The sequence below is a fragment of the Molossus molossus genome, unplaced genomic scaffold, assembly GCF_014108415.1.
Source record: "Molossus molossus isolate mMolMol1 unplaced genomic scaffold, mMolMol1.p scaffold_m16_p_19, whole genome shotgun sequence".
Lineage (NCBI taxonomy): Eukaryota > Metazoa > Chordata > Mammalia > Chiroptera > Molossidae > Molossus > Molossus molossus.
In genome coordinates this window covers 19094576-19118327 of record NW_023425354.1, presented here as the reverse complement: position 1 = coordinate 19118327, position 23752 = coordinate 19094576, and the positions used below count along the sequence as shown (strand labels likewise).

The 23752-nt window shown below is 38.7% G+C and overlaps 1 protein-coding gene and 2 non-coding genes across 14 annotated transcripts in view; 2 read left to right on the top strand and 1 right to left on the bottom strand.

Moving 5' to 3' along the window:
* Positions 1-23752, bottom strand: part of TRIM37 (tripartite motif containing 37) — a 138408-nt gene that overhangs the window by 104192 nt on the left and 10464 nt on the right. For 9 of the 12 annotated variants that reach the window (XR_004960254.1, XR_004960255.1, XM_036267626.1 and 6 more), the window contains 6 exons: positions 21889-21929; positions 18319-18435; positions 14928-15015; positions 12197-12319; positions 9040-9163; positions 3881-3948 (listed from right to left, as the gene is read on the bottom strand). Coding sequence is in view for 10 of the 12 variants with exons in the window: in XM_036267626.1 (XP_036123519.1) it covers positions 3881-3948; positions 9040-9163; positions 12197-12319; positions 14928-15015; positions 18319-18435; positions 21889-21929 (561 nt within the window). In the remaining 2 variants the exon portion in view is untranslated. Of the gene's footprint in view, positions 1-3880; positions 3949-9039; positions 9164-12196; positions 12320-14927; positions 15016-18318; positions 18436-21888; positions 21930-23752 lie in introns of those variants that run through there. The other 3 variants (XM_036267624.1, XM_036267630.1, XM_036267629.1) reach the window with 3 other exon arrangements.
* On the top strand, positions 3151-3253 carry LOC118635116. Its single transcript, XR_004960457.1, has one exon. It is a non-coding gene; the product is annotated as a U6 spliceosomal RNA (small nuclear RNA).
* Positions 15817-15919, top strand: LOC118635089. The gene has a single exon (XR_004960436.1). It is a non-coding gene; the product is annotated as a U6 spliceosomal RNA (small nuclear RNA).

The window sequence follows — 23752 nt, the reverse complement described above, 5'->3', positions numbered from 1 at the left end:
ATCTTGGATTCGATTCTTGGTCAAGGGCATGTACCTGGGCTGCAGGTTTGGTCCTTGGTTCCCGGCCCAGGTTGGGGCATGTTGAGGCAACTGATCGATGTGTCTCCATCATAGTGACATTTCTCTCTCTCCCACTCCCTCCCTTCCTTCCACTCTCTCTAAAAATCAATGGAAAAAATATTCTCTGCTGAGGATCAACAACAACAACAACGAAAAATAAGTCTGGGGTGAAGACCCTTGTGCACTGTTTCTTGTATACATATGCGAGTTTCTGCAGGACTGGAATTACTGGTTAAAGCAAACTGCTCTCCAATGTTTGCAGATTTGTTTCCATCAGCAGTGTATAAGTCCCCTCTGTTGTATATTCTTGTCAATATTTACATTTTTACTTATTAATTTTGCCAATCTAATGAGTGTAAAATAACATTTTGTTGTGATTTTAGTTTATACTTACCAGTTTATCAATGAAATTTCACATTTGCTGGTCATCTGAACATCCACTTCTATGAATTACCTGTTCATATCCCTTGCCCACTTTTCATGAGATTGTTTTAGCTATTTATGATTGAGTTATATTTCTTTATAAATTCCAGATACCCATTCTTGTTCAGTTTTAGGAATGACAAACATCTCTTCCACATCTATGGCCTGTCAACCTAGCTTTTGAAGATTTGTTTTTGTTCAAAAAAAGTTTTAATTTTAATGCATAGTTATTAAGACAATGCAAATGAAAGCCATAATGAAAGGCTATTACACTCCATGAGAATAACTAAAATTCAAGATTGACTATATCATGTGTTGGCAAGGATGTGGAAGAACTGATACTCTATTCATTGACAACTGATGGAAACATAAAATGGTACAATCACTTCAGAAACCAGTTGGCAGTTACTAAAAAGTTAATCTTTATCTACCATTTGACCCAGCCATTCTATCTTAGGTGGATCCAAGAGAAAAGAAAATATACGTATAGATTTGCACATGAATGTTCATTGTAGCTTTAATTGTAAAAGCCAAAAACAAAAAAGCAACTCAAATGACCATTAACAGCTGAATGAAAAAACAAATCGTGGTATATAACATACAATGGAATACTTCTCAGCAATTAAAAACAACTATTGACATATGAACAAATTTCAAAATAATTTTGCTCAGTGAAAGAAGTCAGACATAAAATGAGTATATATTTTTATTTTTTTTTATTTTATTTTTTAGTCCTCATCCGAGGACATTTTTCCATTTTTTTGTACAGACAGAGTGGGAGGGAGAGAGAGGAAGAGAGAGAGAGGGAAACATCGACGTGAAAGGGACACATCGAGTGGCTGCCACCCGCACGACCAACCAGGGCCGGGGACAAACTGCAACCGAGGTACATGCCCTTAGCGGGAACCGAACCCGGGTCTCTCCGGACCGCAGGCGGACGCTCTAACCGCTGAGCCAAACCGGCCAGGGCTAAAATGAGTATATAATGTGTATGATTCCAATGACATAAAACTCTAGAAAAAGTAAACATATTGCCCTGGCCGGTTTGGCTCAGCGGTTAGTGTCAGCCTGTGGTCCAGAGAGACCTGGGTTTGGTTCCTGCTAAGGGCACGTACCTCGGTTGCAGTTAGTCCCCGGCCCTGGAGGCAGGAGGCAGCCACTCGATGTGTCCCTTTCACGACAATGTTTCTTTCTCTCTCTCTCCTTCCCACTCTATCTAAACAAAAAATGGAAAAATGTCCTCGGGTGAGGATTAACTAACGAACTAACTAAATCAATCAATCAATAAATAAAAAAGTAAACATATCCATAATGAAAGAAAGTAGATAAGGGTTTGCATGAAAAGGGGAAGCCTGGGTAGAAGCAGAAGAGCTCACAAACAGGCACAAATTTTGGGAGATAATGGTTATGTTCACTATCCTGACTATGGTGATGGCTTCATAGGTGTATACATTTGTCAAAACTTATCAAATTATACACTTTAAACACATGCATTTATTTTATGCTATGTCAATTATTCCTCAAAAAATGCTGTTTTTTTTTTTAAAGCATCCAGATTCACAGATCCCTGACCTTACTTCACTATAGCTGGTTTGAATTTGTCATGTCACTCTAATACAGCGATTCTCAGTCTGTGGGTCGCAACCCCTTTGGGGATCGAACGACCCTTTCACAGGGGTCACCTAAGACCATTGGAAAACACCTATTTCTGATGGCGATATGTAGCAAAATTATAGTTATGAAGTAGCAACAAAAATAATTTTATGGTTGGGGGAACTGTATTAAAGGTCACGGCATCAGGAAGTTTGAGAACCACTGCTCTAGTAGAAGGTTGCTGGCTTATTCTCTAGATGGGATAAAATAAAGTCTCTGGGCCAGGGGAGCAACATGCACAATTATGAGTAGGAGTATTGAAGAGAAAAGCAAGAACATTTAAATAAATATCTATGCCCAACTGGAATGGCTTAGTTGGCTGAGTATCATCCTGTTCACCAAAAGGTTGTGGGTTCGATACCTAGTCAGGGCATATACAGAAGGCAACCCACTGATATTTTTCTCTCACATCCATAATTCTCTCTCTAAGCATGTCCTCAGGTGAGAATTTCAAAATAATAAAAAATATTTCTTTATTTGTGTATTGAATCCTACCAGCCAAACAGTCAATCAAATGTAAAGAGCAAATAAAAGTATTTTCAGACAGCCCGGTCGGTGTGGCTCAGTGGTTGAGAGTTGACCAATAAACCAAGAGGTCGCCAGTTCAGCTCCTGGTCAGGGCACATGCCCAGATTGTGGGCCAGGTCCCCAGTGGGGAGCAAACAGGAGGTGGCCAATCGATGTTATCTCTTATCGATGTTTCTCTCTCTCTCCTTCTCCCTCCCTCTCTAAAATCAATAAAGAAAAAAAAAAGTATTTTCAGATATTTAGTCTCAAAAAATTTATTCTGATTATCCTTTCAGGAAAGCTATAAGAAGTATAATATCAAAATAAATGAGCAAAACAAGAGAGTGAAAGCCATGGCAATCAGGAACCATGGGATTCAACTCAAGCAAAGAAGTAAAGGAAATCCCCAGGATGATTAATTAACAAAAATCTCAGGAGACAACTATGTATTAGGCACAGAGAGGAATTCCAAAATTCCAAAAACCAAATTCAAGACAGATGAATATAGTGCTCGCTTCGACAGCACACATACTAAAATTTGAATGATACAGAGAAGATTGGTCCCTGTGTGAGGATACATAAAAAACAACAAGAAGAAAAAAACGGCCCTGGCCGGTCTGGCTCAGCGGTTGGAGCGTCGGCCGGCGGACAGAGAGTCCTGGGTATGGTTCCCGTTAGGGGCACGCACCAAAAAAACCCAAAAAACAAAAAAAACAAATGAATATATCAGTTATGTTAACACTATACATTTATTTATTCATTCAGTATATACTTAATACCCACTTACCCGCAATCTAAAATATACTCTATGGGGACAGATTTTTTTTTCCATTTCACCCACAGCTGTGTTCCAAACATCTAAAACATTGCTTGCTGTATATTTGACACTTAACTAAAATTTCCTTAATAAAAAAGCTAATTTTTATGTATGCTATATATAAGTAATTGACAATAACATTCTATCTCAAAAGCACTGCTTAAGTCATGTCAAAGATTTCAATCTTTTATAGATTTAGATGCTATGCACCATTCTTGCAAAACAGAATAAATCTTAATTTCATCTAGTTCCCAAACATGACCAAGAAAACTTGAGAAGAATCAGCTAAATCCTACTTCAAAAAAATCCCCAGCACATAGATTGTAAGATCTTTTGATCTTATATAATCTCTATTAAAAAAGAATTTTAAAGCATCTAGACAAAAAGAGAAAGACTTTATTACATTTAATATTTCATTACCTGGTGTTCTACCTCCTGAAGTAAGGATTCCAAAAGCTCTGTTTCTTGTGTTAGAGAAGTCTTCTGACCTATTTAAAAATAGTAAAACATCAACAATCAGGCTCATTATTGGTTTAAGAATAAAATTAACTTTCACAAAATACATTCAATAACAAAAGAAATCAAAATTTCATTATAGCCATCATAAAAAAAACATCCCAGAGCTTTAAGAGGTTGATTCTAATACTGTAGCAGCTTTGACAAGATTTCAAAACCAATCCTAACTACAGTTTTAAACAAAATGCAATTTAGGTCTATTAAATTCATCTAAGAAACATACAATGACAATACATGCTGTAAAGAAATTAATGTTATTGCTTCTTCCAAAAGGGTTGTAAAGATCTAGAAAAGTAAACTTTTAGTCAGTCAACTATCCTGAAGTAATTCCTACCCAAAATTTAACTGTGGCTTAAAAAGAATGTAGTAAGTGGGCCATATATTTATGTTTAATGTCAGCAAAAGTTAGGTTCTTTGAATGTAAGAACCTGTAAAAAAAGAATGCCCCCAAAATTCTCAAAAAACTGAAAACACACAGGAATAAAGGACTCATTATTACAGAATTTATTGTCAAAAAGAGACTGCTTTACTTGTTTACAGAAAGTCAACAGACTTCCGGTCAAGATGGCAGCGTAGGTAAACGTGGTCCTCTCCTGCTCCCACAACCACATCAAAGTTACAACGAAACTACAGAACAACTGTCATTCAAAACCGCCTGAAATTGAGCTGAATGGAAGTCCTACAACTACGGAATTAAAGCAACCACATCGAAACTGGTAGGAGGGGCGGAGGCTGACGGGCTAGTCCCACACACCCACGTGTGGGATAAAAATCAGGAGGATACCTCAGCTGGGAAGGTCCTCTCTGAGGACTGAGAGATGCCTGTCCCACACCAAGAGCCCCGCTCAGGGTTCCAGTGCCAGGAAAAGAAGTCTCCATAACTTCTGGCTGTAAAACCAGTGGGAACTGAGGCTCAGGGAAGCTGAGGGGGCTGGAGCCCCAGGCAGCTCCTCTTAAAGGGACCGCACACGAACTTACTTGGACTTGCTCCCTCTAAGCTCAGAGGGGAAGCTTGAGGGGCGCCAGAGACACACAGGGAAGAACTGAGCTGTTTGGCATTGGAGCGAGGGCTGGAGAGGGGCTTTCTCCTGGACAGACATGCTGTCAGAGGCTTTTGTTCCTTTGGTGAGCCCTTCCCTGGGGCAGCAGACAGCTGCCATTAACTGGGACTCCAGCAACCTGGCTCACACTGGTAGCCCTGCCCTGGTGATTCCCTGAGGCCCTGCCCCACCCAACTTTCAGGCCCACCCAAGCTGTTGCCAGTTGCTTAACCATAGGATTGGCCTGTCTTGGATCCTGCTTCAGGTTTTCCTAAATTCTTTCAAACAAGCAGCATCTGGTCTCATCTAGCTCCACACCTCTTGTTAAGTAATACACAGAAACAAACACAGGGAGGCAGCCAAAATGAGGAGACCAAGAAACAGTCCCCAAATAAAAGAACAGAACAGCCCTGGCCGGTTTCGCTTGGCGGTTAGAGCGTCGGCCTGTGGTCCAGAGAGACCCGGGTTTGGTTCCCGCTAAGGGTGCGTACCTCAGTTGGTTTGTCCCCGGCCCTGGTTGGTCATGTGGGTGGCAGCCACTCGATGTGTCCCTTTCACGTCAATGTTTCTCTCTCTCTCTCCCTCTCCCACTCTACCTGAAGAAAAATATGAAAAAATATCCTTGGGTGAGGATAAGAAAAATAAAAAATAAAAGAACAGAACAAAACCCCAGGAAAAGAACTAAGCGAAATGGAGATAAGCAACCTAACAGATGCTGAGTTCAAAACACTGCTTATAAAGATGCTCAATGAACTTAGTGAGAACCTCAGCGAACTTAGTGAGGGGCATAAAAAAGGACCAGTCAGAAATGAAGGATGCACAGTCAGAAATGAAGGAGGCACTAACTGAAATAAAGAATTATTTACACAGATTCAATAGTAGAGTTGGTAAAGCCAAGAAGCAAACCATCGATTTGGAATATAAGGAAGCAAAAAACACCTAATCAGAACAGCAAAAAGAAAAAAAAAAAGAATCCAAAAAAATGAGGATAGTGTAAGGAGCCTCTGGGACAGCTTCAAGCATGCCAACATTCACATCCTGGGGGTGCCAGAAGAAGAGACAGAACAAGAAACCGAAAACCTATTTGAAACAATAATGACAAAAAACTTCCCTAACTCGGTGAAGGAAACAGACATACAAGTCCAGGAAGCACAGAGAGTCCCAAACAAGATGAACCCCAAGAGACCCACACCAAGACACATCATCATCAAAATACAAAAGATGCAAGACAAAGAGAGAATCTTTTTTTTTTTTTTTTAATTTTATTTATTTATTTATTTTTTTGTTACAGATATTTTACCTTTTTACCCCATTGGCACCCCCCACCCCACCCCCCTCCACCCTGTCCCCGGCTTAGTTGTCCATGTCCATTGGTCATGCATACATGCATATAAGTTCTGTGGTTTATCTCTTCCCACCCCCCCACCCCCCATCCCCTCTTCTGAGAGATGTCAGTCTGTGCCCTACTTCCATGTGTCTGGGTCTACTGTATTCCTCAGACTGTTATGTTCATTATATTCCGTATATAAGTGAGATCATGTGGTATTTGTCTTTTTCTGCTTGGCTTCTTTCACTTAGGATAATACTTTCCAGGTCCCTCCATGTCGTCTCAAAGGATAAGAGATCTTTCTTTCTTACCGCTGCATAGTATTCCATTGTGTATATGTACCACTGCTTTTTGATCCATTCGTCTACTGGTGGACACTTGGGCTGTTTCCAGATCTTAGCTATTGTAAATAGTGCTGCTATGAACATGGGGGTACATATATTCTTCCTGATTGGTGTTTCAGGCTTCTTAGGGTATATTCCCAGCAGTGGGATCACTGGGTCAAATGGAAGTTCAATTTTTAATTTTTTGAGGTAGCACCATATTGTTTTCCATAGCGGCTGCACCAGTCTGCATTCCCACCAGCAGTGTATTAGAGTCCCCTTTTCTCCACACCCTCGCCAACACTTGTTGTTTGATGATTTGTTGATGGCGGCCATTCTGACAGGTGTGAGGTGATACCTCATAGTTGTTTTAATTTGCATCTCTCTGATGATTAGTGATGTTGAGCATTTCTTCATATGTCTCTTGGCCATTTGTATGTCCTGTTTGGAGAGGTGTCTATTCAGCTCCTCTGCCCATTTTTTAATTGGGTTCTTTGTCTTCCTTTTGTGGAATTGTATGAGCACTCTGTATATATTGGAAATTAACCCCTTATCTGATACATCATTGGCAATGATGTTCTCCCATATAGTGGGTTGCCTTTCCATTTTGATGATTGTTTCTTTTGCTGTGCAGAAGCTTTTTAGTTTGATGTAGTCCCATGTGTTCATTTTCTCCTTTATTTCTGTTGCCTTAGGTGATGTATCAGTGAAAATTCTGCTCCATATGATGTCCGAAATTTTGTTGCCTACATTTTCTTCTAGAATTTGTATGGATTCACGGGTCACATTTAAGTCTTTTATCCATTTCGAGTTTATTTTTGTGTATGGTGTAAGTTGGTCTAGTTTCATTTTTTTGCATGTAGCTGTCCAATTTTCCCAACACCATTTATTAAAGAGGCTATCTTTACTCCACTGTATGCTCTTGCCACCTTTGTCAAATATTAATTGAGCGTATTGCCTTGGGTCCATTTCTGGGTTTTCAGTTCTGTTCCACTGGTCTATATGCCTGTTCTTGTGCCAGTACCAGGCTGTTTTGGTTACAGTCGCTTTGTAGTATAACCTGATATCTGGTATTGTGATCCCTCCAACTTTGTTCTTCTTTTTCAAGATTGCTGTGGCTATTCGGGGTCTTTTTTGGTTCCATATGAACTTTTGAAGTATTTGTTCAAAGAGAGAATCTTAAAAGCAGCAAGAGAAAAGCAGTTAGTTACTTACAAGGGAGTTCCCATAAGACTGTCAGCTGATATCTCAAAAGAAACTTTGCAGGCCAGAAGGGAGTGGCAAGAAATATTCAGTGATGAAAAGCAAGAACCTACAACCAAGATTACTCTATCCTGCAAACCTGTCATTCAGAATCGATTGCCATATAAAGAGTTTCCCAGACAAGGAAAAGTTAAAGGAGTTCCTCACCACCAAACCGTTATTATATGAAATGTTGAAGGGTCTTCTTGAAGAAAAAGATAAAAAATATGAACAAACAAAATGGCAATGAATACATATCTATCAACAATCAAATCTACAAACAAAATGAACATGCAGATCTGAAACATTCTCATAGATATAGAGAACATTTTGTTGGTTGCCAGATGGGAGGGGGGTTGGGGGAATGGGTGAAAAAGGTGAAGGGATTAAGAAGCACAAATTGGTTGCTAGACTGACAAACCTCAAAGGAAGGGTGGTTGCGGGGTGGGAAGAAATAAACCAAAGAACTTATATGCATAACCAATGGACACAGACAACAGTGTGGGAAAGGCAGGAGGGGAGAGGAGGGGGTCAATGGGAAAAAAATGAGGAACATCTGTAATACATTCAACAATAAAGATTAAAAAGAAAAAAAGTGAAACAAACAAAAAAAAGTCAACAAGATAGGCATATCTACCTAATCAGACCATTTCTTTTTAAATCATAAAGTCTAAAGAGGCAGAAGCATATCCCATGAAGCTAGAAGTTATATTAATTTAGAGTAATGTTTTTGATAAGGGGAACAGTTCATAGGAAAAACTTTTATTTATTTTTTTAATCCTCATCCAAGGATATTTTTCTATTTATCTTCACGTAGAGTGGGAGGGAGAGAGAGGGACACAGAAACATTGATATTAGAGGGACACATCGACTGGTTGCCTCCTGCATGACCATGAACAGGACTGGGGACAATCCAAAACTGAGGTATGTGCCCTTGATTAGAATTGAACCTGCGACTCATTGGTCTGTGGGTCAACGCTCTAATCACAGAGACAAACCGGCCAGGGTGGAACTTTTATTTTTTAAACCGATCTTTTCCTAGCTACAACTCACCAACCTTTTCTCTTCAAAGAGTGAACCTCAAGAAGACACAAAGCACCAGGTTCCCCAGCAGCACAGAAAAACACTCACCCATCAGTGTTATTAGCTTATTCTTCAGCTGTGTGTCTAACCGTGCAATCATCATCTCCACGGCATTCCTAATTTCCCGAACACGCTCATCTTTTGCATTTCTTACAGCTTCTACATTTCTTTCCTATAAAATAAAAAGGTAAAAAAGTTTAAATTGAAGAATTTAAAAAATAGAAAAAGACATTAATCACTGCAATTATTATTATTTTTTTTAATTTGTATTTTATTTATTGATTTTTAGAGAGAAAGGGAGAGATGGAAACATCGATGAGAGAACATTGATTGGCTGCCTCCTGCATGCCCCTCACTGGAAATTTGGCCTACAACCTGGGCATGTGCCCTGACTGGAAATTGAACTGGAGACCTCTTGGTGCATGGGTCAATGCCTAACCCCTGAGCCACACCAGCCGGGCCCCTGCCATTCTTCTTTGTTTTTTAAATCCTCACCCAAGGACATTTTTCCATTTTTTGTTCAGATAGAGTGGGATGGAGAGAGAGAGAGAAACATTGAAGTGAAAGGGACACATTGAGTGGCTGCCTCCTGCACAACCCAACCAGGGCTGGGGACAAAGTGCAACCGAGGTATGTGCCCTTAGCAGGAACTGAACCCGGGTCTCTCTAAACCGCAAGCTGACGCTCTAACTGCTGAGCCAAACCAGCCAGGGCTGCCATTATTCTTAAGGTCAACTGATTTCCTTCTTAAAAAATTTTAAGCCAGCCCTGACTGATATGACTCAGTTGGTTGGAGCGTCATCCTGTACACTGAAAGGTTGTGGGTTCAATTCCCTGTCACGGCACATACCCAGGTTAAAGGTTCAGTCCCAGTCTGGGGCAACCAATCAATGTTTCTCCCTCAAATTAATATTTCTTTCTCTCTAAAATCACTAACCATATCCTCAGGTGAGGACTAAAACAATAGATAAAAATAAAAATAAATTAAAAATAAAAATTATAAGTCAATAAACATTTTTTTTTTCCTTTATTGGTTTTAGAGAGAGAGGAAGTGAGAAGAAGAGTGAGAGAGAAACATTGATGAAAGAGCCCTGGCCAGTTTTGCTCAGTGGTTAGAGCATCAGCCCGCGGACCAGATAGTCCCGGGTTTAGTTACTGCTAATGGAACATACCTCGGTTGCAGTTTGTCCCTGGTCCCGGTTGGGGTCGTGTGGGTGGCAACTAGTCAATGTGTCTCTCTCACATTGATGTTTCTTTCTCTCTCTTCCTCCTTCTCTCCCTCCCACTCTATCTGAAGATAAAAAATGTCCTCGGGTAAAAATTAAAAAAAAAAAAGAAACATTGATGAGAGAGAACATCATCTGGCCGCCTCCTGCATGGTGCCCCACTGGAGATTGGGCCCACAACCTGGGCATGTTTCCTGACAGGAAATCGAACCAGAGACGTCTTGGTGCATGGGTCGACGCTCAACCACTGAGCCACACAGGTTGGACCCAATAAACTTTTTTTTTTTAATTCTCACCCAAGGACATTTTTGCATTTATCTGCAGATAGAGAGGCAGGGGGAAGAGAAGGAAGAGAGAGAAAGAGAAACAGCGATATGAGAGAGACACATCGAGAGGCTGCCACTCACACGACCCCAACCAGGGCCGGGGAAAAACTGCAACAGAGGTATGTGCCCTTAGTGCGAACCAAACCCGGGCCTCTCTGGTACGAGGGCCGATGCTCTAACCGCTGACCCAAACTGGCCAGGGCTAATAAACATTTTTAATTGTTCATATATCATAGAAAACTCATGGCCTTAAAAATAAAGTATGCCCAGCTGGTGTGGCTCAGTGGACTGAACATTGTCTCCTGGACTGAGGTGCTGGTTCAATTTCCAGTCAGGGCACATGCCAGGATTTGGGCTCTATCCCCAGTAGGGGTCGTACAGGAGACAGCCAATTGATATTTCTCTTAAATCAATGCTTCTATCTCTCTCTCCCGTCCTTTCTCTAAAAAAAAAAAAATCAATAAAAACATTAAAAAAAAAAAAGTAATTCCGTTCCAACAGCCTCTATAAGAAACAAAAAACATTAACAGATAAACAATTAATACATTAGTAAACAATTAATAAATAAAAGGTGTGTAATTATAAGAAATGGTTTAGGTAACATAGAATACATCAAAGCCTCAATTGTATCTCTGATAAAAAACCACCATTTTAAAACAAAAGTATACCAAAGCCAGTTCACATCATGAAGAATCCTAAAATAATTTTTAAAAACTTTAAAACCATATCTACTCTAGCTTACAAAATTTTTCATTTTTTTCAGAACAAAGAAAACAGTAGATTTTCAAATATCACAGTATACACATAGATTTTGTAGTAGCATACCTCAGAAAATAAAAAATAAATACAGGCAGTGAGAATTTCAACCTAGAACTCTCTCCCTCTTAATGACCAAATTATATTGACAAAAGAAAATCATAAAAAAAAATTAGGTAAAGGCCAGACACCATCCCCCTGTTTACATTCCAAATAATTTTGTAGACAGAATACATACAACTCAAAAACACTACTTTCTGTATAAAGAATGTTATAATGATCTGAACCTTTATTTCTGAAGGGGGTAAAATTAAGATGACATCTTAAGTTAGGAATGGTCCATAAAGCTCATTTATACCAATTATCATTCTGGTGACTTTAAGCAAATTATATTCCAAAAGTATATTTAGTATTTAAATGTTTAAAGCTTATTGCATTTTCCCACAGAAATTTTATAAATGGTAGTTTACCAAAGGTATTGGACCTATGGAGCACCTGAAGGGTACTGTTAAATAATACTCTTTCAATTCTGCAGGGTTCTAATTCAGGACATCAAAAATAATTCATTCCTTGGTAGCAAAACTCCCAAAAGCTTGGGGTCCAAAGAATGATAATGACTTTCTAAAAGTCAATAATGATTCTGTAACAAAACAGGCTTATTTAACTCATTAACTGCTTCTCTATTTCTGTAGAAGAGGTAATTCTCTGGGTCCAAGCAGAACAGGCCAGGGGTTTGGATCCAAATTCTTCAGCTAGTTTGAAATCAGTGCGACTTGAATATAAGTATAGTCTATCAAATGTTCAATCTTGTTTTTCACATCTGATTTATATTATAAAAATATACATTATATAGTATAGACTATAAAAAGGACAATGATCTTTTTGTAGTAGTCTTACCACTTCTTGAACTAAGCTGATTAGTTCCATGAGACGCCGACGAAGCTTGGCTACCTCTTCATTCACTTTAGTAACATGCTGCTCATAAATTTCTGCCAAAGGTTTAAAGGTATGTCCACCGTGCTATTTAAATTAATAAGAGTAGTTTTAGAATATTTTCCTGTATCTCATCTGCATTTACATTCCTATGAACACTAATATACTGGTAAATATTTCCAAATAAATTTTATCTTTTTGGTTGCCTTTGTTAAAACAAGCCAGAGTTTGCTTAAAATCATGTGGTCCATGTAAGAAATCCTTCAAATGTGGACAAAGACCTTAAGCAAAATGTTCACTTATCTAGAAATCCTCACTCATGAGAAAGAACCGAAATTCTTAATCATGGCCCAAAGCATCTGACCCAACCTCATTTGCCATTCTTCTCTTGGTCAGCACTAGTCTTCTTTCTTCTTCCATATCCTCAAACTTCTTCCCACCAGACCTCTGCAAAAGTAACTCCAACTTACTAAAAAATAATCCTCCTTCACCTTCCCTCCCCAAACTCTTCACCTCTTAACTCCTACTCATCCTTTAGAGCTTAGCACAGGGTTAGAAGGTCAGGCTCCATAGTTATCTCCACACTTATCAGCACTGTATACTTATTCCTAATATCTATCACAATTAAATACATAATTAGTTGTTTGATCTGTTTTGCTAATCACTGAACAGCCAGCCAGTCTTTTGCACTGAATAAATTAGAAAGACAGTTGGGGAAAAGACCCATGCTATATACTATTAGCAAGAACAATGAACCCTTCCTCATACCACAAAGAGCTTCTACGGAGAGAAGTCCCATGCAAATTAGCCTGACAAATCCAGTTGTATTCAAAGAACAATTTTTTAAAGCTAACAACCTAAAATCAATTTCCTATCCAATTTCAGTATTGTAATTTATAACTCTGGATTGCTAAATAGAACTTAAATTTCTATTATAAGGAATTTCTTATAACAGATAGGTTCTTATCAGAATTGTCTTAGTCAAGCAAAATGCCCAGCCATGGTCTCTAAGAAAAAAAAACCACAGTGGATTTTTTTCATGTCCACTTAAAATATAGAAAAGAATGCTTTCATTGCTTCTTACAAAAACCATTCACTTAAAGTACTAAATTGTGAGAACTGATTTTTATTCTAGTCAGCACAGTAGTATTCAAATTGTAACAGAAAGCTCTCTGAATTGAGCTCTACCCAACAACTTGCCATTCTGCCTCTAAAAAATGCTAACTGATGACCAAAGAATGATTCTCATTGCTAACAGGCAACTCTACATGTCTAACCATTTCTGCTCCCACTATGACTAAATTTCCCTGCCAAGAATCTACTATTTATTCTCAAACCTATTTATGCCTATACTGTAAGTATATAATGTAATATTAAACAATAGGGCACAAATATAAAATAAAAAACTCTTTTTAGGAAAACTAACTTGAATGTTTTAGACTAGATAAAGGTAGGTAACCTTAAAAAACTACTTTTGAATTAGACTGGAAAAAGTAAAATATTAAAAACAAATCATGCCCTGGCCGGTCTGGCTCAGCGGTTAGAGCGTTGGCCTGTAGTCTGGAGAGACCTGGGTTCGGTTCCTGCTAAGAGCATGTACCTCGGTTGCAGTTTGTCCCCGGCCCTGGTTGGGTCGTGTGGGTGGCAACCACTCGACGTGTCCCTTTCACGTCGATGTTTCTGTCTCTCTCCCTCACACTCTATCTGAACAAAATATCAAAAAATGTCCTCGGGTGAGGATAAAAAAAAAAATCATAAGCTCTAGATGTTTGCATTCTTTTTTGTTGTTAATCCTCACCCAAGGATATTTTTTCCATTGATTGTTAGAGAGAGAAGGAGGAAGGGAGGGAGAGGGAGAGAAACATTGACGTGAAGGAGGCACATAAATTGGTTGCCACCCACACGTGACCTAACCAGGGCTAAGGAACAAACCTGCAACCTAGGTACATCCCCCCCTTGGTTGGGAATTGAACCCATGATCCTTCACTGTGCAGGCCTATGCTCTAACCACTGAAGAACACTGGCTGGGGCTGTATTCCTATTTTTCACAAAGTTGTTGTTCCACTTTAAACAAACCAAAATTAGAAATTGTGGCCAGGACATGAAAGCAACTGACCTTTAATTAAAAAAATAAATAAATTAAATAAATAAATAAGACCTTGATCCTACAACAAAAGATGAACATAGAAATATATATTTTATAGGTTTATTTATTTATTTATTTACTTAGGGAAACACTTTTTAAAATTTTTTTCCTTATTGATTTTAGAGAGGGAGGAAGTGAGAGGGAGCGAGAAAGAGAAACATCGATGAGAGAGAATATTGGCCGCCTCCTGCATGCCCCCTAATGGGGATGGAGCCCACAACCTGGGCATGTGTCCTGAACGGGGAATCAAACTGGCGACCTCTTGCTGCATGGGTCGACGCTCAATCACCGAGCCACACTGGCTGGACCATTTCATAGGTTTATAACTAAAATAAAATATTTATGTATGGGGTATACATCCACATCAAAATCTTCCACAAAAGTTGTTTTTCTGGAATAATAGAAGGAATGATACCTTTTGCTATAAAGTAGAATCATTTAATTTTCATTCTATAAACAAAGTAAAATATTTTCTATCTAAATAAAACAAATATTTCAGTACTTTCTAGTCTCTAAGTAAAAATAATATGCTGAATTTGTTCTGCTTACCATTCCTCCCCAAAGTGCACACTGATGGCAGATACACTTCTTACAAGTCCAGCAAAATACACTAAGTTTTTCATGGTGATTTTCACATCTATAAATTATGAAAAAAAAAAAAAAAAAATACAATTATAAATTAAATAAGCTAAAATTAGATCATAATTACCTCAACAAATTCCTAAGTTTTGGACAACAGGTTGGTCAATTTTAAACAATTATATCTCAGGAAACAATATAAAACGTATTTCACAGCTTCTTCTGTACATCAAGCTAAAAAATTACATTGGAACACAATTTTCTTAAAATACTGTTTTCACTGATATGTAAACTTAGAATCACATGAAAAATGCAAACTAGTTTCTGAATAAAGTACAAATACGACATCACTTCCTAGTATCACTATAGATCAGCAATTTTCAACCTTTTTAATCTCATGGCACACATAAACTAATTACTAAATTCTGCAGCACACCAAAAAATAGATGATATTTTTTGTTGACCTGACCAAAGAAGAGAGTATAATTTTGATTCATTCACACCAGGCGGCTATTGTTGTGTTGGCAGTTGTCTTTTTTTTTTTATTTGACAATTTAAGGGAAAAGAGGTCAGTGTCCCTGACTAAATAGTCAGGTACTGCATGTTTTAAAAATTCTTGCGGCACAACAACTAAAAACCGCTGCTATAAATAATAAATTCCAGCCCACTACTGTATTTTTGGGCAAATACAACCCTTACTGTATTTTTGGACAAACGTGTTTGTATCTACATGAGCATGTATTGCATGCACAAATACTTTTTCTATATGTCAATGTTAACAATGACACATGAAAACTGCACAAAGTGATACCAGATCCTTATGAAAACATGAACTCAATATAAAATAGTTTTCCCATGTTTGCTTCAGCAGCACATATAATAAAATTGTAACAATACATAGAAGATTAGCATGGCCCTTGAGCAAGGATGACATGCAAATCTGTGAAACATTCCATACTTTAAAAAAATAAAATAAAAATAAAACAAAATGTTTTCCCTTAAGTTAGATGTCTACATGCAAAAGAGTAAAGATGGACCTGGTTATGAACTGAACTGCATTCTCCCCTTCCCCAAATCCTATGTTGAAAGCCCTAATGTAACTGTAGTTGGAAACAAGGCCTCTAAGGATGTTAAATGAGATCCTAAAAGGCCTAACCCAATAGAACTGATGTCCTGAAAAAAAAAAAAAAAGATGCCAGAAGCGTATATGAACAAAGAAAAGTCCACTTAAGGACACAGAGAAAAAGCCATATCCAAGTCAAGGAGAGAGGTCTCCCAGAAACCAAACATGACAATACCTTGACCTTGAACTTCCAGCCTCCAAAACTGTGAGAAAGTATACTTCTATTGTTTAAGCCACCCACTGCAGTCCTAGTGGAGATTAGTTGTGCAACAATGTGAACATACTTAACACTATTGAATTGTACAGTTAAAAAGTGGTTAAAATAGTAAATTTTAAGTGCATTTTACCACAAAAAAATTTTTTTTTAAGTTTTCTCTTGCCTTTAAAATAAGAGTGTTGCATTTGTTCTGCTCATCATTGAGCTTAAAGAAAATATCTAAATAGGTCTATATTTTATATTTTCACTTATAAGTAATCTGAATATCAAATAGAAAATCAATAAAAGTATGAAGAAACAGCATATTAAATACTGTCTGGAAGCTGATTTAGCATGATTTCCACAATACCAAATTTAGGATATAGCTTCTAAACATGTTTTTTATTGATTTTTTAAGAGAGAGGAAGGGAAAGACAGAAACATTGATGTGAGAAAGAAATATCAATCAGCTGCCTTCTGCACGCCTCCTACTGGGGATCAAGCCCACAACTCAGGTGTGTGCCCTGACTTGGAACTGAACCCAGACCTCTCAGTCCAGGGACAATGCTCAATCCACTGAGCTACACCAGCCAGGCTAGGATATAGCATGTATATATGTATGTATGTATTTATTTATTTCCTCATCCAAGGACATTTTTGCATTCATCTTCAGATAGAGGGAGAGGGAGAGAGGGAGGGAGGGAGAGAGAGAAAAACATCAATGTGAGAAAGACACATTGACTGGCTGCCACCCACATGACCCCAACCAGGGCCAGGGACAAACTGCAACCAAGGTATGTACCCTTGGTGGGAACTGAACCCGGGTCTCTCTGGAACAGGGGCTGATGCTCTGACCTGAGCCAAACCGGCCAGAGCTAGCTTTTATTTTTATTTATTTATTTTTTAATCCTCACCCAAAGATATTTTTCTATTTATCTTCAGATAGAGTGGGAGGGAGACAGGGGGAGAGGGAGGGGGAGACAGAGAAACACTGACATGAGTGGGACACATTGACTGATTGCCTCCCACATTACCCGACCAGGGCTGGGGACAAAACGCAACCAAGGTACGTGCCCTTGTTCTGAATTGAACCTGTGACTAATTGGTCCATGAGCGGACACTCTACCACTGAGCCAAACCGGCCAGTGCGATATGGCTTTTAAAATATAAGGATTTATTAGAATCAGGAAAGTTCTTTTTTAAAAAAATTATTTTTTTTCCCTTTATTGATTTTAAAGAGAGAGAGGAAGTGAGATGGAGAGAGAGCTAGAAACATTGATGAGAGAGAACATCGACTGGCTGCCTCCTGAATGCCCCCCACTGGGGATCCAGCCCACAACCTGGGCATGTGCCCCGAAGGGGAATCGAACCAGCAACCGCTTAGTGTATGGGTCGCCGGGAATCAAACCGGCAACCTTTTGGTGCATGGGTCTACACTCAACCACTGAGCCACACTGGCTGGGCAGAATCAGGACAATTCTTAATCAATGACCAATAGAAAATTTCAGCAAACCCAAGGGGACCCAGTAGGCATTTAGAGGCAAAGAAGAGGTTAAAAGATTAGCACCTGTGGCAGTTCCACTCCTTTTACTGAGGCTCTGATAAAATAAATCAATCAAGAATTAGAAGGATCTTTCCAAATAGTGATAACCACAGAAGAAAAATACATGTGTTCACCTAAGAAACTAAAAACAAACAAAAAACTTTCAATAGTTTCATTAAAATAACATAACAAGCCCTGGCCAGTTTGGCTCAGTGGTTAGAGCATTGGCCTGAGGTCTGGAGAGACCCGGGTTCGGTTCCTGCTAAGGGCACATACCTCGGTTGCAGTTTGTCCCCGGCCCTGGTTGGGTCGTGTGGGTGGCAACCACTCGATGTGTCCCTTTCACATCGATGTTTTTCTCCCTATCTCTCTCTCCCCCTCACACTCTATCTGAACAAAACATCAAGAAAAGTGTCCTCAGGTGAGGATTAAAAAAAAAGAAAGAAAAAAAATAACATAACAAGAATCTATGAAATACTTAAAGAAATTGAGGACATACCGGTCCTTTTCATTTTCTTCGTGTTTGGTGAGACTACAGAGTTGAAGAGTATCAAGCTGCTGTGTTACTTCTTCTGCCCAACGACAGTTTACTAGTTCTCGTAGCTGGAGTGGAGCACTAAAGAGAAGATATATTCATATATTCTAATTCAGGAATTTGAGGTTATATTCTAAAATAAAACATTCTAAAAGTAAATATGTGAGGTGATAGATGTGTTAATTAACTCACTGGAGAAGAATCGTTTCACAGTGTTTATAGTATATCAAATCATCACTTTAAATCTCACAATTTTCTCAATTATATCTCAATAAAGCTAGACAAAAAGAAATTATTAAGAAAATAAATACATTCCTCAAAATAGAGCTCACAATCACATTCATATCATATTACTATTAAGGTAACACAGATACAACAAAAAATGTTTTGCAACTTATTTTAATGTTAACGTATCATTTAAAAAAAAAAAAAACTAAACAAAAAATATTGGCTATTCAGATTACAGACTGAATTCTTAATTCCTTAGTCTAAAGTAATACTGTCCAGAGACTTCCGGTCAAGATGGCGGCGTAGGTAAACACGGTATCGCGTCCTCCCACAACCACTTTAAAGTTACAACTAAACTATAGAACAACCATCATTCAAAACCGCCTGAAATCAAGCTGAATAGAAGTCCTACAACTACGAAATTAAAGAAGCAGCCACATCCAGACTGGTAGGATGGGCAGCGACAGGCTGGTCCAACACCCAAGTGTGGTGGATAAAAATCAGGAGGCTCCCCCGGCTGGGAAGGTCCTTCCTGAGAACTGAGGGGTCCCTGTCCCACACCAGGTGCCCCGCTCAGGGTTCCAGTGCCAGGAAGAGAAGTCCCCATAACTTCTGGCTGGAAAAATCAGCAGGAACTGAGGCTCAGGGAAGCTGAGGTGGCTGGAGCCCCAGGCAGCTCCCTAAAGGGCCCACGCCCGGACTTATCGGACTCTCTCCCTCTAAGCTTGGAGGGGAGGCAGCTCGAGGGGCGCCAGAGACATCTAGGGAAGAACTGAGCTGTTTGGCACTGGAGCGAGGGCTGGAGAGGGGGCTTTCTCGGGGACAAACGTGCTGTAAGAGGCCTTTGCTCCTTTGGTGAGCCCTTCCCTGGGGCGGCAGATAGTCCCCACACTGGTAGCCCCGCCCTGCTAGATCCCTAAGGCCCCGCCCCACCCAACTTTCAAGCCCACCCAAGCTGTTGCCACTTGCTTAACCATAGGATTGGCCGGACTTGGATCCTACCTCAGGTTTTTCCTAAATTCTTTCAAACGAGCAGCATCTGGTCTCAGCGAGCCCCATACCTCTCATTAAGTACTACACTGAAACAAACACAGGGAGGCAGCCAAAATGAGGAGACAAAGAAACAGGTCCCAAATGAAAGAACAGAACAAAACCCCAATAAAAGAACTAAGCGAGCCCTGGCCGGTTTGGCTCAGCGGTTGGAGCGTTGGCCTGCGGTACAGAGAGAGCCGGGTTTGGTTCCCGCTAAGGGCACGTACCTCGGTTGCAGTTTGCCCCTGGCCCTGGTTGGTCGTGCGGGTGGCAGCCACTCGATGTGTCCCTTCACGTCGATGTTTCTCTCTCTCTCTCTTCCTCTCTCTCCCTCCCGCTCTATCTGAACAAAAAATGGAAAAATGTCCTCGGGTGAGGATAAAAAAAAATAAAAAGAAAGAAAAAAGAACTAAGCGAAAGGGAGATAAGCAACCTAACAGATACTGAGTTCAAAATACTGCTTATAAGGATGCTCAGTGAACTTAGTGAGAACCTCAGTGAACTTAGGGAGGGCCTCAAGAGCATAAAAAAAGACCAGTCAGAAATCATGGATACAGTTAGAATTGAAGGAGGCATTAACTGAAAGAATAATTTACACAGCTCCAATAATAGAGTACGTAAATCCAAGGAGCAAACCATCAATTTGGAATATAAGGAAGCAAAAAATGCCCAATCAGAACAGCAAAAAGAAAAAAGAATCCAAAAAATGAGGATAGTGTAAAAAGCCTCTGGGACAACTTCAAGCGTGCCAACATTTGCATCTTGGGGGTGCCCGAAGGAGAAGAGAGAGAACAAGAAATCGAAAACCTGTTTGAAACAGTAATGGCAGAAAACTTTCCTAGCTTGGTGAAGGAAACAGACATACAAGTCCAGGAAGCACAGAGAGTCCCAAACAAGATGAACCCCAAGAGGCCCACACCAAGACACATCATCATCAAAATGCAAAAGGTTCAAGACAAAGAGAGAATCTTAAAAGCAGCAAGAGAAAGGCAGCTAGTTACCTACAAGGGAGTTCCCATTAGGCTGTCAGCTGATTTCTCAAAAGAAACTTTGCAGGCCAGAAGGGAGTGGCAAGAAATATTCAGAGTGATGAAAAGCAAGAACCTACAACCAAGATTACTCTATCCTGCAAAGCTGTCATTTAGAATCGATGGCCATATAAAAACTTTCCCAGACAAGAAAAAGTTAAAGGAGTTCATCACTACCAAACCGTTATTATATGAAATGATGAAGGGTCTTTTTGAAGAAAAAGATAAAATGTATGAACAAACAAAATGGCAATGAATATATATCTATCAACAATGGCATCTACAAACAAAATGAACAGGTAGAACAGAAACATTCTCATAGATACAGAGAACATTTTGTTGTTTGCCAGTTGGGAAGGGGGTTAGGGGAATGGGTGAAAAAGGTGAAGAGATTAAGAAGTACAAATTCATTGCTAGACTGACAAACCTCAAAGGGAAAGGGGTTGGGGGGGGGGGGAATAAACCAAAGAACTTATATGTATAACCAATGGACACAGATAATAGTGTGGGAAAAGGTGGGAGGGGGGCGAGAGTGGGGAGGAGGGGTCAATGGGGGAAAAATGTGGAACATCTGTAATACATTTTATATCCAACAATAAAGATTTAAAAAAATAAAAAAAAATAATAATAAAAAATAAAAAATAAAGTAATACTGTCCAAAATGATTACTAGCCACATACGACTATTTGAAATTCATATTAAAATTAAACTTTAAAAAATTCATTACACAGTCACAGTATTATATCATTTGTATGTTGTAAGAAAAGATTATATGCATACATATCAGTATATACAAAGAAAAATGTTTAGAAGAATAGATATAAAACCCAACAATTTCATCTGAAAATGTTATTTCATGAAAAGACTAGGTGGAGAGTAACAGAATCAGAAGACTTATTTTATAATTATCTAAAATAATTACCTATATACTATCAAGATTTTTTTTTTTAAAAAAAACCTTTTTAATTTTTTTAGTCTAAAAGATAAGTTAAAAAAATAAAAGGTAAGTTAATAAGTTACACATGATTTTCGAAAAGAAGGTAAACAATGTAATGCATTCTATATAATTCTAAGTCAGATAAATTAGTTTGCATTGCTGTATCTAGACAGATTACTTATTTTCTTTTCAACTGTATTCACAAAGAGGAGAAATGTAACAAACTGCAAAAAGAATTTAATATTAGAGCACACTACGACTCCACTTATTATTTTTCAAATTCACAAATAATCATAGCAAAACACTTACCGGCAATGAGGACATTGAGCTCTCTGCTCTGTCAGCCAGCGCTAAGGAGGAAAAAAAAAAGACTTTGATTGTAGAAACACCATTACTTTAATTTGTACGTATTGAATACTTACATACCAAATTAAATAAGTTTAACTCTCTAGTGCTTGCATTAATTTTAGAGATACTTATAGAAATAGTACACAACCTACTGTCTTCCTCTCATTATCATCATGACCAGAACAAACTTTCAAAGGGACAGAACTCATAGTTCAAATAGTTCAGAAGCTATTCTTTCATAGGAAAGAAAGTTGATCCTGAGATTATTTGGATCTCACAGGAAAGATATAGATAATCTTCACAAAAATAACAATACTGTCACTACCATCTCCAAACATAAACCAGAGTTTTACTTCTAATTAATCTATCATACTTCTAACTAACCTCCCCCTAGAATCCCTGAGGAAGTTTAACTAACTAACTTACCATAAAATCCCCAAGGAAGTTTAAGGTACTATTAAATTTCATCTTAGAAAAGCACACTTGCCCTGGCCGGTTTGGCTCAGCGGTTAGAGCATCCATCCGCCTGCGGTCCGGAGAGACCCGGGTTCGGTTCCCGCTAAGGGCGCGTACCTCGGTTGCAGTTTGTCCCCAGCCCTGGTTGGTTGTGCGGGTGGCAGCCACTCGATGTGTCCCTTTCACATCGATGTTTCCCTCTCTCTCTCTCTCTCTGTCTTCCTCTCTCTCCCTCCCTCTCTATCTGTGCAAAAAATGGAAAAATGTCCTCGGGTGAGGATAAAAAAAAATGATAATAATAAAAAGAAAAGCACACTTATTTTGAAGTACATACATTATATATATAAAATAGACCTAAAACATGAATAAACAATATAGCAAAACCTTTTTTATGTTGTATGAGTTCCACAGTTCATAGCTTAAACATCTACATAACTTTGTTCCTCCATAGTTATAAAAAGGTCCTATAACACCCTTTAATTATAAAATGCCTCTACTAAACCTGAAATTATATTAATTTAATTGTGTTAATTATTACTGGATAGGGAGCAGTATCACACCACATACAAAGGAGATCCTAAGATTTTCTGAATGCCCTTCCAAAAATAGTATTTATGGTTAATTATTTTTTGTTTTAATAGTCTGGTAAATAGGTTCAGAGGTAAATGAGTAACTATATAATCCTATACCTATGTATTCCTAGTATCTGATATTTCTGTTTATCCCTATGTATTTCTCTAAAGGAGCACAAGTTTTTACCTAAAGTCAAACTAATTAACTCAGAAATAAAATTCCCAAGGAAACCTTAAAGGACAATAAAAATTAAAGACAAGAGGGAAAAGATATTTTACAGTAAAATAAATAAAGCTATAAGAAGAAAATACATGGAAGAGGATCATCCTTTCTTAATAACCTTGAAATTTATTTCTTCAGTCCCTTGGCAAAAACAAGATTTGGGTCAAGTTTCTTCCCTTAAAACAATGCTCTGCTCAAGTCACAGCACCTCTCCAGGGCTGCTCTCAGTTCAAACCTTGCTAGCCTCATCTTCTACCTCACCTTAGGGGATCCAGGAAGGTTAAGCCTTTAAATATATTTGGTAACTCTCTACCCAGGATATATGTCAATACCTCTCTAAAACGGTTTGTTCCGACTCATCCTTTAGATTTCAGTTTAATTTATTATTATTATTATTTTGGTTAATCCTCACCTGAGGATATTTTTTCCATTGATTTTTGGAGAGAGTAGAAGGGCGGGAAGGAGAGGGGAAGAGAGAGAGAAACATCGATTTAAGAGAAACACATCAATTGGTTGCCTCCCACACCCACTCCAATCAGGGCCAGGGATAGAACCTGCAACCACGTAAGTGTCC